Raw genomic sequence first — 12,616 nt, forward strand, 5'->3', positions numbered from 1 at the left:
CTTCTAAAGAGTGGGGAGAGAGCTAACACTCAGGCCCAGTAAAATTGGATCTGTGCTTTGTAGGCTAGTTCTGGGGACTGGGAACATCTCTACATTGGCACAGTGCCTGTCTTATGTGCGCAATACCTTGGATTTTAATCCCTAGCACTGTCCCCAAGCCCAAAACTGCAAACCGTTATGGCTAAAGACGATGAAACCATTTTCTTCCTAACAAAATAAAGGAGGGGTAACATGATGGATGGAAGAGAAGCAGCCGCTGAACTAACAGAGCTAAGCTGCTCAGTGTCTGAGGCTAAAGTGGAGTGGGGGAAGAAAGGGGATGAAGATGGCTGAGACAGTAAAGTCATTCTTAACCAAGACGCAAGAAGAGGAGGGAGCAAAGTTTGAGAGGTGAGGTTACCGGTTCCATTCTAGACAAACCTGAGGTCCCTGAAGGACATTTGTGATACCCACCAGCCAGGGATAGACGGTAGAGATCAGGGGAAGACTGCTAGGGAGAAACATAGGCACAACCATAAACAGACGAACACATAGTCTTAAGGGTATAAAAATGCATACTAAGGATGGATGAAAGTTGTGAAAAATGTAGAATGTTCCAAAAATGTTTTAAAAAGTGAAACATTCAGGAAAAGAGGAGAAAATGGGGAAATTTGTGAAGGATAGTAAAACTATAGCCCCCTTTCAGCACACCTGTGTGTGTGTGTGTATGTGTGTCTGTTACATATATATCATATATAGGTATCTACACATCTGTACAAGGGAGAGTAATACTGTGAGAGCCACAGAACAGAAGTTGACAGTTAAAAACAAAAGAGGACTGGGTGCTATGGACTACACAAATCCAATAAAAGAGGCTGGAGACTAAAAAGAGATCATCAGCTTGGCCCCCATGTTCCTCCATGACTCCACTGTTCATTTTCACAAAGCTCTACTTCTGAGGACTCATCCTAACATAACACCATCTGTGCTACAGCAATGCTTGAGAGAGTTATGTCCTACTACAGCAATACTTGAGGAGTTATGTCCTACTGCAGCAATGCTTGAGACAGTTATGTCCACTGCAGCAATGCTTGAGATAGTTATGTCCTACTACAGCAATGCTTGAGAGAGTTATGTCCTACAGCAATACTTGAGGAGTTATGTCCTACTGCAGCAATGCTTGAGACAGTTATGTCCTACTGCAGCAATGCTTGAGATAGTTATGCCCTACTGCAGCAATGCTTGAGAGAGTTATGTCCTACTACAGCAATGGTTGAGGAGTTATGTCCTACTACAGCAATGCTTGAGAGAGTTATGACCTACTACAGCAATGCTTGAGAGAGTTATGTCCTACTACAGCAATGCTTGAGAGAGTTATGACCTACTACAGCAATGCTTGAGGAGCTATGTCCTACTACAGCAATGCTTGAGACAGTTATGTCCTACTACAGCAATGTTTGAGACAGTTATGTCCTACTACTGCAATGCTTGAGACGGTTATGTCCTACTACTGCAATGCTTGAGACAGTTATGTCCTACTACTGCAATGCTTGAGACAGTTATGTCCTACTACTGCAATGCTTGAGAGAGTTATGTCCTACTACTGCAATGCTTGAGAGAGTTATGTCCTACTGCAGCAGTGCTTGAGAGAGTTATGACCTACACAGCAATATTTGAGACAGTTATGTCCTACTACAGCAATGTTTGAGACAGTTATGTCCTACTACAGCAATGCTTGAGACAGTTATGACCTACTGCAGCAATGCTTGAGACAGGCAGTTATGACCGGGTCCAGGGCCAGAGGGTCCCCAGCCGTCACAAATGAAACAAGACTTATGGCTGAGATTCCTCAGTTCAGACGGGTAAAAAGCACAGTCAAGGCAGAGCACAGACCATGCATGCATCGAGTCCACAGGAATGAGCAGCTAAAACAGTCTGCATAGCACAGTCTGTCCTGTGAACACGAAGGAAAAAGCAATGGCGTGAGGTGACTTACCTCATGCTCCTGGATGAGGACCCTAGCCTTCCCTCGGCGGAGAAGCTTCTTCTCTTTGTTTATTTGCTTTTCAAGTTTGGCAATGCTGTCTCTAAGCTTCCCTTCTTCCATGGCTATCTTTAGTTGCTGGATATATAAAGAAATTTCATGACGGAGAGCCTGCAAACAACAAAGGCATGTGTTGATCCTGAGAAAACAACAGACTGAACTTTCTGGTTACCAAAAAAAAAAAAAAATGCCCATGAAAACAAAAGGAAGGAAGCAAAGCCTGCCCAGTGTGTTCATTCGCCCTTATTATCTTTGGGAAGAATGTTTAGAAACACCTCAGATCCGTAAACCTATTCTTTTCCCTAACAAATAAAAATGTGTTTTAAACTGTGGAAGATGCTGTTGGGAAAATAAAAGATATGTTACAGACTGAGGGAAAGAAAATATAGTTAAAAGACATATCTGAGGATAAGGAGACATAACAAACAGATGTGCATGTCCTGAATGGGGTCCTGGAGCGGACAAAAAGCACTGAATCTGAGGAAGCACAGGTTCTGATGAATGTCTTACGTCTAGCTCACTCACCAGGACAAAGAGATTCCTACACTAGAACTCTCTGAACTACCTCTGTCATGATTCCTTAATGTGAAAACTGCTCTAAACTAGAAGCCCGTTAAAAAACAAAACAAAACAAACAAACAAAAAAAAACCACATAAATGGTGGCACACCCCTTTTGTGCCAGCACTCAGGAAGCAGAGGCAGAAAGATCTCTGCAAGTTCTAGGCTTGCCTGGTCTACAGAGTGAATTCCAGGACAGCCAAGGCTTCAGATGAGACCCTGCCTAAAAAACAAACCCAAAATAAATTTTCAAGAAGACCATTAATGGTTTTTTATCCAATTACATAGACATCCCTTGATCCAGAACCCATTCCTGGATGGGGATACTAAAATCCAAGAATGCTCTTATGGAAAGTGGCATAGCATCTGCATATTACCTCACACCTAATAAACTGCAAGTCATCTCTAGATTACATATAATGTTTAATGTAATGTAGATGCTACACAAACAGCTGCTATGCTGTATTGTTTAGTGAATTTTGACCTACAGTTGGCTAAATGCTTGGACACAGAATCCAAAAATGTGGAGAGCTGACTATATTGACACATACATATAATCATACATTTATTGACTATGTCCTATATGACTTATGTAAATCTTTGCAATAATCCTGCCAATTAAATTGTGTTACTTCCATTTTACCAGCAAGGTTCCTAAAAGTTTAGTAACCCGCCCAGGGTCACAGCTTCACCTCCACCAAGCCTCCCGTTTCATTACGGAAATCTATGCACGGGCACAAGCTTTACTATGTTATCTCAGTCAGGATCCAGCCAGGAAATTAGAAACATGCTCAACTTTGCATTCCAGGGATAGCAAATGGCTCCAGGCACGGAGGCTCAGACTAGTCAAACTAAGAAGAGAAAGGCAGTCTAGAGCAAAGCAATGGGGGGAAGGGGGGAGCTGCTCCAGTCCAGGCTTGAGGCTTTGGTGGAGCCCAGGGGAGAGGGAGCCACGGAGTCTGGAGTCTCCGATGCTGGAGAAGATGCGTCTGTTGTGGAGAGTAGGCTCTCCTCTTCTTCCTCTAGCTGCCCTCAGGTCTAGACAGCATTATCCCTGGCTGAGGCAGAGCCTGGGAACGGGCACCTCTAACCTACCCCGGGGTAGACAGAGGAAGCCTGGGTTGGCTTGATGACAAACAGCCCAGCACCAGAGCCACAAGCCCGAGGCCCACGCGGCTCTCACCTCCCACTTGGCGCATGCGTCTCGACACTGCTCTTCCAGGCGCAGCCTCACATCACTTGGAGCGCTGCGCTTCAGTTCTTCGACAGCTTGTAGATACCTGGCCAGACTGTTAGTGTTAAACATTTCCAGTGCTTCCTGAAACAAAAAATCACGGAAACCTGATCGTATTGCCAGACTCTGTGAGCTAATTTGGTCCGTCTTTTGCAGGGAGAACCAGAAGGGGAGTTTGATGATGACGATATGAAATTTTACAGGAGGCATTTTTTTTTGGTAAGTTGAGGCTGATGATCTATTTCTGTATCTTGAGTTCTTTCAAAAAGATTACAAAATGTGTTTTATTGAAAGGTCTTTCCCTACTTGGAATTCAAAATGATAAAATTAGCATACAATAAGGCAAAAATTTAATGTAGGGTTTACGTGGCAAATATTTAATACTGTGCATGAGCAACGTTCGGTAGTCAGGAGGCACTATTACCTCACCATCCACTCAAAGTCTTACCCAAGGCCAGTCAATCCACAGACAAACAGTCCCACCCCACATTACCTCACCATCAACTCAAAAGTCTTGTCCAAGGCCAGTCCACAGACAGACGGTCCCTCGTCCCCCACCCCAACCCCAGGGAGAAGAGCTGCAGTAAATACCTGGAAACAGACTTGCTAGACCTGCATCTGCTCCTCCCCTGGCTACGCTCTCTGAGAGCAGAAACCTAGCTTAGGTCACCAGTGAATGACAGAAGTTTGTGAGGAGGCCTGAAAATCCACAGGGGAAGGAAAGGTGGGTTCTGGAGAAGGTGACCACACAGGGTAGGGACTCGTTCATCCACACAGCACACATTTATTAAGCACCTACTGCAGACGCAACACAAGGCACAACCCTGGGCCCCTCCCTCCACGGCTTCTTTGATAACTGCCATATTTGTGAGCTGAAAAATGCAGTTATGTTGGTGTGAGTTTCCACGACCTCACATCAGTGGAGTAAAGGGTGTCAGTAGGACCCAGCTGGGCGTGGTCTTATGTATATGGTGAAAATATATCTTCCCTAAATGCCCCAGTCCAAAACAGAGGATCTGTGGTCTCAAATTCCAAGAGGAAGACAGCCAGGGGGAAGGAAATGGGACAAAAGCTGATGCTCTTCGCTCACCTAGGAACTTCAACGTTTTTCTTTTCTCGTTAATTTTCTATTTATGCATAGGTGAGTTTGTTTGTCTGCATGTGACCATATGCATACAAGTGCCTATGGAGGACAGGAGAGGGCACCCGATCCCCTGAGACTGGAACTACAATTGTGAGATGCCCAACGTGAGTCCTGGGGACCAAACCCAGGTCCTCTGCAAAAACAGGTGCTTAACCGTGGAGCCACCTCTCCAGCCAATCCCTTTGCTTCTTTGGAAGCCCGCATACAGACACTCCTGACATCCACGCCAGCAAATGGTTGATTGATGGACTTCCCGCTTGTTCTGAAGCGGAATCTCATGTATCGAAGGCTAGCCTCAAGCTGCTATGTAGTGAAAGATGAACTCCTGATTCTTCTGTCTCAGCTTCCTGAGTTCTGAGATTCCAGGCGTGCACACTGGCAAGTTGTCCAGGCGCTCTCTCTCTCTCTCTCTCTCTCTCTCTCTCTCTCTCTCTCTCTCTCTCTCTCTCTCTCTCTCTCTCTCTCGCACGCACACACACACACACACACACACACACACACTCACACATACGTAGAAGGGGAACTAGTTGAGAAGAGGAAAAAGATCAAAGGGAGTGAGAAGGGGTAACGAAAAATAATTGCATGTATGAAACTGTCACAAGGAAACCTACCATTATGTATAATATAGTTACACACACATCCCTAGTAACCAAGACAGTGGAAAAAAACACAACAACCAAAATGCTGCAAACTCTCTCTATACAAAACAATGCTATTGGGTCTTTGAGTCCCAGATAAGCATGTGTCTATGAAAAACTTCTCAAAGGATTTTAAGAATATTTTTTTTACATTCACAGATTTTAAGCTAACAAAGTGCCTCTAATGCCTTTTTTTTTTCATTTAAAACCTCAGCAAATCTGGTACCTAGGCTATACTGAATTAATATGCTCATTTTCAAGTAAAAAAAAAAGCCAGAGAAATTAAATTCTTCTCAATCTTGGAATCAGCTGTGCTGTTTGTACTGTTCTTCGCTTGAACATTTATTTTAATGCTATCAGGGAAACAATGCCTGGTACTGGAAACACTTTGCAAGTTAAAATAACTCTAATTCTGCAAAGGAAACATCCAAATGTCAGGCTCCAAGGGTGGCTGATAGTAACCTCCCACCTTGTACTTTGAAACGAGTCCACCAGGGTGCGCTCTCTGCCCAAGTAACTGCTGGGCTCTTGCGATGTAGGACTCAAGATTCTTCTGCGCGGCTTCCACCTTTAGCTTTACGTCTTGTTCTGGTGATTCGCCACTTAAGCCCTTCCATGCAGCAGACAATTCCACCATGGTGATCTGCAATGGCAGTAAAAAAAGTAAATAAATAAAACTTCTCAAGTAAATGATGGCTGGACGGACTTCTTACTAAATCCCTAAGTTTCCAATGCCTTTTATTCTAGTAGCAATTTATATTTTACAGTTAGGCAGAGAAATATATAATTGAAAACATTTCTATTTCCCAACATGTTCTAAATTATAAAGAAATAAATATAATGTAAAATTAATGTTTTACCAATACAGAAAAACCCTGTCTCGAGAAAACAAAAACAAACAAACAAGAAAAAAATCCAAAAATATTAATGTTTTACAAAACATTTCCAGGCTTTGAACCAGAACTTCTTGGCCCACCCACCAACCACTTGGTTCTAAGCAATAAATTCATTAACTAAGGAACATTAAGCTGGAGACCTGGACTCCCTCCTTAGCGGCTTGAATCTGTGCCTGAAGCCCAGCTCTGAGGATGTTTTGGAAGGACTCCAGGTTCGAAGCATTTTGAACACCCATCTGTAGAGTATCTTCGGTTCTGGCCAGAAGTTCCTCGTACATAGAGCCTTTAGTCATAAGATGCTACAAAAACAAATTGGAGACCACAGTAAATATTCAGCTTCTAAGCCTCATGCTAACCTTACATCAGGAAATGGTAACTGTTAATCCAGAATGAGGCAAACTTGCATTCTAAAAAATAAATGTTTCTTTAAGAAACAACACATTCTGAGGGCTGGGATGTGGCTCAGTAGGGATAGTACTTGCTTCCCAAGCATGAAGCTGAGTTTCATCAACAACCCTGGTAAAATCGGGTGTACAGCTGTAATCCCAGCACTAGGGTGGTAAAGACAGGGGATCAGAATTCCTGGTCATCTTTGGCTCACAGCAAGTTTGAGGCCAACCTGGAATTCAAGTGACATTGTCTCAAAATATAAAGTAAGTAAGGGGTGGAGAAATGGCCCACATTACAGGCTAATAACTGCCTGTTACTCCAACCTCAGAGGATGACACCCTCATCTTTCATATCAGGTGTGTGCTCAAACCCTCCCCCCCACATGCACACATGCACACACTCAAACACATACACACCCACACATACACACGTGCATACACACATGCACACACTCAAACACATACACACCCACACATACACACTCACACATACACACGTGCATACACACGGGCACACACACTCAAACACATACACACATGTATACACACACACGCTCATGCACACATATGCTCACACATGATCACACACACACACACACACACACACACACACACATTTTGCCAGGTGTAGTGGTTAGTGGTGCACACCTTTAACCCCAGCATTTGGGAGAAAGAAGCAGGCAGATCTCTGTGACTTTAAGACTAGTCTGATTTACATGGTAAATTCCAGGATAGCCAGGGCTACACAGAAAAACCCTGTCTCAAAAAGAAAAAAATTAAAATGAATAAATCTTTAAGAAAAATAATCTTTAAAAATTTAAATAAGTAAAACATCTGAAATAGCATATGAATATAATCAGATTCTGACAAGACCTTTTATAGAATATTCTGTATAAACATTTCAATAAAATAAAAACTAGGACTAATACAATGCCAATAAAAAGAAAATAACTGGAAGAACAGCTTTCAAAAATAAAACCTTTCTTAGTCAAACTTGAAGGGAAGACAATTTATTAGAGAAAACAACTATTAAAAATTAACTTTTAAAAACTATGTCTTATGCAGCATACAAAAGTAAATTCCAGATGGATCAGAAAGTGATATGTAAAATAAAAAGCCTCAATGAAGAATGAATTCTCCAAGAAAAATCAAGCTGCTGCCTGGATGTAGTCTTTTCTTTTCTTTCTTTCTTTTTTTTTTTGCCTTTTAGGAATATAAATAGAGGAAGACATGACTATAGGAATAGATATATTTTCTCTGCAAAACAAGCTACTAGCAGGTCAATGATTTGCTACAAATATTTGCCACAGGAATGAAAATGGATCAGAGTTCAAAGAGTTTATGTAATTCACTAAGAAAATCCCAAGATGCCTGGTCTGGTGACTGCCTTCCCAGCCAATCAGAAAGCTGAGGCAGAAGGTCACCAAGTCCAGGCCTGCCTGGGTTACAGATGACTTCAAGCCAGTCCATGAAGCTTAGTGGGATCCTTTCTTAATGTAAAAAATGCATAAAGGGCTGGGAATACAGTTCAATGGTAGCTGCCTGCCTAGCCTGTTTGAGACCCTGGATTCATTACCCAGTAAAACACACACACACACACACACACACACACACACACACACACACACACACACACACCCCCAACCCAACACACATACAAACACACACACACACACACACACACACACACACACACACACACACACACACTCCCAAAAAAGGAAAAGTTAGATTATGAAGAAAACTCTGAAACAAAATAACATATCCACAGAATTATATGCCTAATAAGTACACGAAAGATAATTCAATTATATGTAAATAATTATGTTCTAGCTTTCAAGTTAGCACAAAAAAGGTAATTGTACCTCAAGAGCAGGTTGCATGTAGTAAAACAGAAATCATTCTGGGGCATCAAGTGTGCTCAGGCCACTTTACTGGCTTTCAACGTAATAGGATGGTGGTGAGTTTATTTTTATGAAATTAGAACATTCCCCTTTAATTTTGACTTTTTTCTCTTTTTAATATTATAAAATGTAACAAATGAGCCCATATACTAGAAAGGCAGTGCATCAAGGAAAAGCCAGTTTCTCCAGCCTACCTACTGGCTGTCATTTAATCACCTATTGGGACACTGACTTTTAAAGTATTCATGTGTCTGTGCCAGAAACTGAGAACAGTGCAGGGCCAAGACACAACAGTAAGTTATTTGTCCCTTCTCACAGATATTTTTCTGTGGATATAAAAGTATAAACTATGAGAGCGTAAGTCTGTTTTTTAAGATGGAAACAGATCACCCATGTTATCTAGAGGCCTTTTAAACACATCTCTGGCCAGGCTTGGTGGGGTACACCTGTGACCCTAGCACCCAAGAGGTGTGGTCAGGAGGATCAGGGGTCCAAGCATTTGAGTCTGGGCTACATGAGTTCCTGTTCCCCCAACTCCCAAAAATACGTCTACAAAGAAGTCAATAATAGATGGGCAGTGGTGGCGCACGCCTTTAGTCCCAGCACTTGGGAGGCAGAGGCAGGTGGATCTCAATGAGTTAGAGGCCAGTCTGGTCTATAAAACAAGTTCCAGGACATCCAAGACTGTTACACAAAAAACAAAGAAGTCAATAAAAAAACAAAACATGTATGATCTATTATTGTGGTCCAACAGAGATTATTTATCTCTGTAATAACTGGAGTGATTACAACAAGATTATGTTCTTACTTTGTATAACAAGGATCATTGCTGTTGGTTTTTTTAATTAGCTGTAAAATAATTGAAAAATCATACCCTAGGGCCAGTAAGATGGCTGGGAGGAGGGGGTAAGGGCACTTGCTACCATGTCTCACGATCTGAGTTTATTCCTGGGACCCACATGGTTTAAGAAGAGCACCAGCTCCTGCAGCTATCCTCTGACCTCTACGTGTGCAATGTGGCACGCCCCCCACACAAAGTAAACAAATGTGATTTAACAAAACTTAAAGGTATGCTTTAAAAAATCTGTTTAATAGTGGACACCTATTTCATTTCTTTCGCAAAAACAAATCGCAGATGATCTAAATTTTTAAAAATGAAGTTAGAAAAAATTAACAGATAAAGTAAGTTCTTTTAATGCTATTTTGCAAGAATACTTTTTAAACTATTAAAGTTACCATTGTCAGCAAACAATGAAAACATTGCATGCTGAACTACAGACCTTTCCAGCAAGGAAGGTGTAAAAAAAAATACACAAGTTCTCCTTTATTCCACAAATTTCCCATCTGGTCACAGCATACATGTTCCACTGATGTTATGGCTGTGCCGGAACTCGGTAAAGATGACCAGTTATCCTAACACTGAAATACACTTGCACCTCATTGCTTCTCAGTGCGTCAAATGCTTGATGTTGAGTGCAGAATGGAGTTCAAGCATGCCAGTCACCTCTCCATCAGTGAGGCAGGGACATGGCAGGTTTGAAGGGAGAATTTTCAAGGCATAGGTTACTACATAATTCATATGTTCCTATTATACTGAGCCATCAAAGACTTAATACACTCATCTTCCTGCCTCTCATACACCAGAATATTCCAGTCCCCATGTTATAACAGGAAAATAAGTTAAAACCATACACCCCCCCCCGAAAAAGAAAACCTGTACATTCCAAGCATGCTAACTGAAGAGGAAATCAGTGATTAGAGTCCATGCCGTTTTAAAACTTCCCAATAAGGAAAATTAAACACAGGCTCATTACTGTCTGCCTTTTAGCAGTTTTTATCTGAAAACACAAGCCCATACAAGTTTCCAATCACAAATATACCCTCTTAAACATGTTCACACTCATACCTGCAATGTGTCCACCAAGGAGCCATCCACACCCTCTCGATGTCGGAGGAGATCCAAGATGGACTTCGTCTCTGACTCCCAGATTCTCAGCTCTTTGATGAGTTTTTCAACCTCCTCATTCACCTTCAATTGTCCTGTTGATTCTTCATCTTCCTGTTTTTCCACAGCCTACAACGTTCAAAACTATTGTAAGGAAGGTAGCATTGTAATACGAAAACATTTAAAATCATATCACCTGAAGAATATGAATTCAATACCAATTTGCACTGTGCTTGCATAATGACAAGGACAGACAAACCCATCATTAGGTATTCTGCCACTGCGTGAACATCACAAAGCAAACATCCCAACACAGACCCAGAACCTACTAGACATATATCTAGGTTTCATGTTAAAGCTATGTGGTGTATTTGATCTGCACACAACTGTGTGTGTTTGTGATGTAAGACCTAGTTTGGCAGTAACAATATGGAAGCCTGCATCATTTTACAAATGAAAAGATTGGTCATTTCTGTCAACTAGATGGTATTAACTCATTTTATAAGGAAAACTGAAGCTTAGAGAATTAATCTGAACAAACTTGTCTCAAACTCATGTACAATTAAACTCATGTACAATTAAATTTAGCTATTACTAAAAATAATGATATCATTTTGAGACCCCCCACAAAAAAAAAAACGATATCATCAAAAAGACGTTCAGAGGCAGGCATGGTGTCAAACATCTATAATCCCAGCATTCAGGGGTCTGAAGCAGGAGGATTGTAAACTCTAGAATAACCTGTGTTATGTTGGAACAGCATGTCTCAAAAAAAGTAAGAAAGGGTGAATGGGGTGTGGTGGTACATGTCTGTACTCCTTGCTCTCAGGAGCTAAAGAATAAGGATTGCTATGAGTTTGAGATCAGCCTGGGCTACACAGCAAGACTTTGTCACACACATACATATATATTTTTTAAGTACTAAAGGAGGTTTAGACAAAAAATCCAAAAATGATTCTGTTCCCACCAACAGACTCTCAGATTTTTTTTTCAAGACAGGATTTCTCTGCATAGCTTTGTAGACCAGACTAGCCTTGAACTTGCAGAGATCTGCCTGCCTCTGCCTCCTGAGTACTGGGATTAAAGGCATGCGCCACCACCACCCAGCACAACTCTCCATATTCTATAGGCTGATATGGTAAAGTTTTGCACAACCAATAGTTTCAAAGTTGGTTTTACCAGGCATGGTAGTGCCTGCCTTTAATCGCAGAACTCAGAATCTCTCTGAGTTTGAGACCAGCCTTCACATAGTAAGTTAAGACTAGTCAGGGCTACATAGAGAGAACCTGTCTCAACACACACACACACACACACACACACACACACACACACACACACACACACACACACACACACACCCCTGAACATTTTAAGGCCTCAGAGACTTATATTTTAAAGTTATCACATAAATTAAGATCCCTCCAGATTTTCTTCCATTACACATTCTTTTTTTTTTTTTTCATGCAGTGGCACAGATGAACCCTGTTTCCTGCATGCAGACTAGTGAGAGCTGTTCTTACAAGAGCCTATGCTACTTATCCATTAGCCATTGTTATTAATGAAAAGATTAGCACTCCTGCCAGCTGGCTAGAGGCAGTGGCCATCACTTATGTAAGGTGCTATGGCTGTTTTTGGGGTGCGGCACATATCTGAAACCATGGCTGTTACTGTTACACATGTGTGACTTTACTTTTTTGCTACTTTTTCACAGTCTTACTTAAAAATCTAACATCTTCCAAATTGTCCACCACAACAAGGAATATCAGTTATACTTTCTGCCATTCCACAGAAAGTTAGCGACACAGAAAGAGGTTGGTGGCTAGCCAACTTGGGAAGTTGCCAGGTTCATCCAACCTGCAGCCCTCAGGCCTCATGTGGCCGATG

The 12,616-nt window shown here is 41.7% G+C and overlaps 1 protein-coding gene across 6 annotated transcripts in view; it reads right to left on the reverse strand.

The window, feature by feature from the left end:
- Window positions 1-12,616, reverse strand: part of Syne2 (spectrin repeat containing nuclear envelope protein 2) — a 293,751-nt gene that overhangs the window by 184,110 nt on the left and 97,025 nt on the right. For all 6 annotated transcript variants that reach the window (XM_040742909.1, XM_040742911.1, XM_040742910.1 and 3 more), the window contains exons 19-23: window positions 10,694-10,861; window positions 6,635-6,793; window positions 6,068-6,241; window positions 3,766-3,900; window positions 1,976-2,134 (exon numbers count right to left, since the gene is read on the reverse strand). In XM_040742909.1, coding sequence (XP_040598843.1) covers window positions 1,976-2,134; window positions 3,766-3,900; window positions 6,068-6,241; window positions 6,635-6,793; window positions 10,694-10,861 — 795 coding nt within the window. The remainder of the gene's footprint in view (window positions 1-1,975; window positions 2,135-3,765; window positions 3,901-6,067; window positions 6,242-6,634; window positions 6,794-10,693; window positions 10,862-12,616) is intronic.

This window comes from Mesocricetus auratus, unplaced genomic scaffold (assembly GCF_017639785.1).
Source record: "Mesocricetus auratus isolate SY011 unplaced genomic scaffold, BCM_Maur_2.0 Super-Scaffold_15014, whole genome shotgun sequence".
Classification (NCBI taxonomy): Eukaryota; Metazoa; Chordata; class Mammalia; order Rodentia; family Cricetidae; genus Mesocricetus; species Mesocricetus auratus.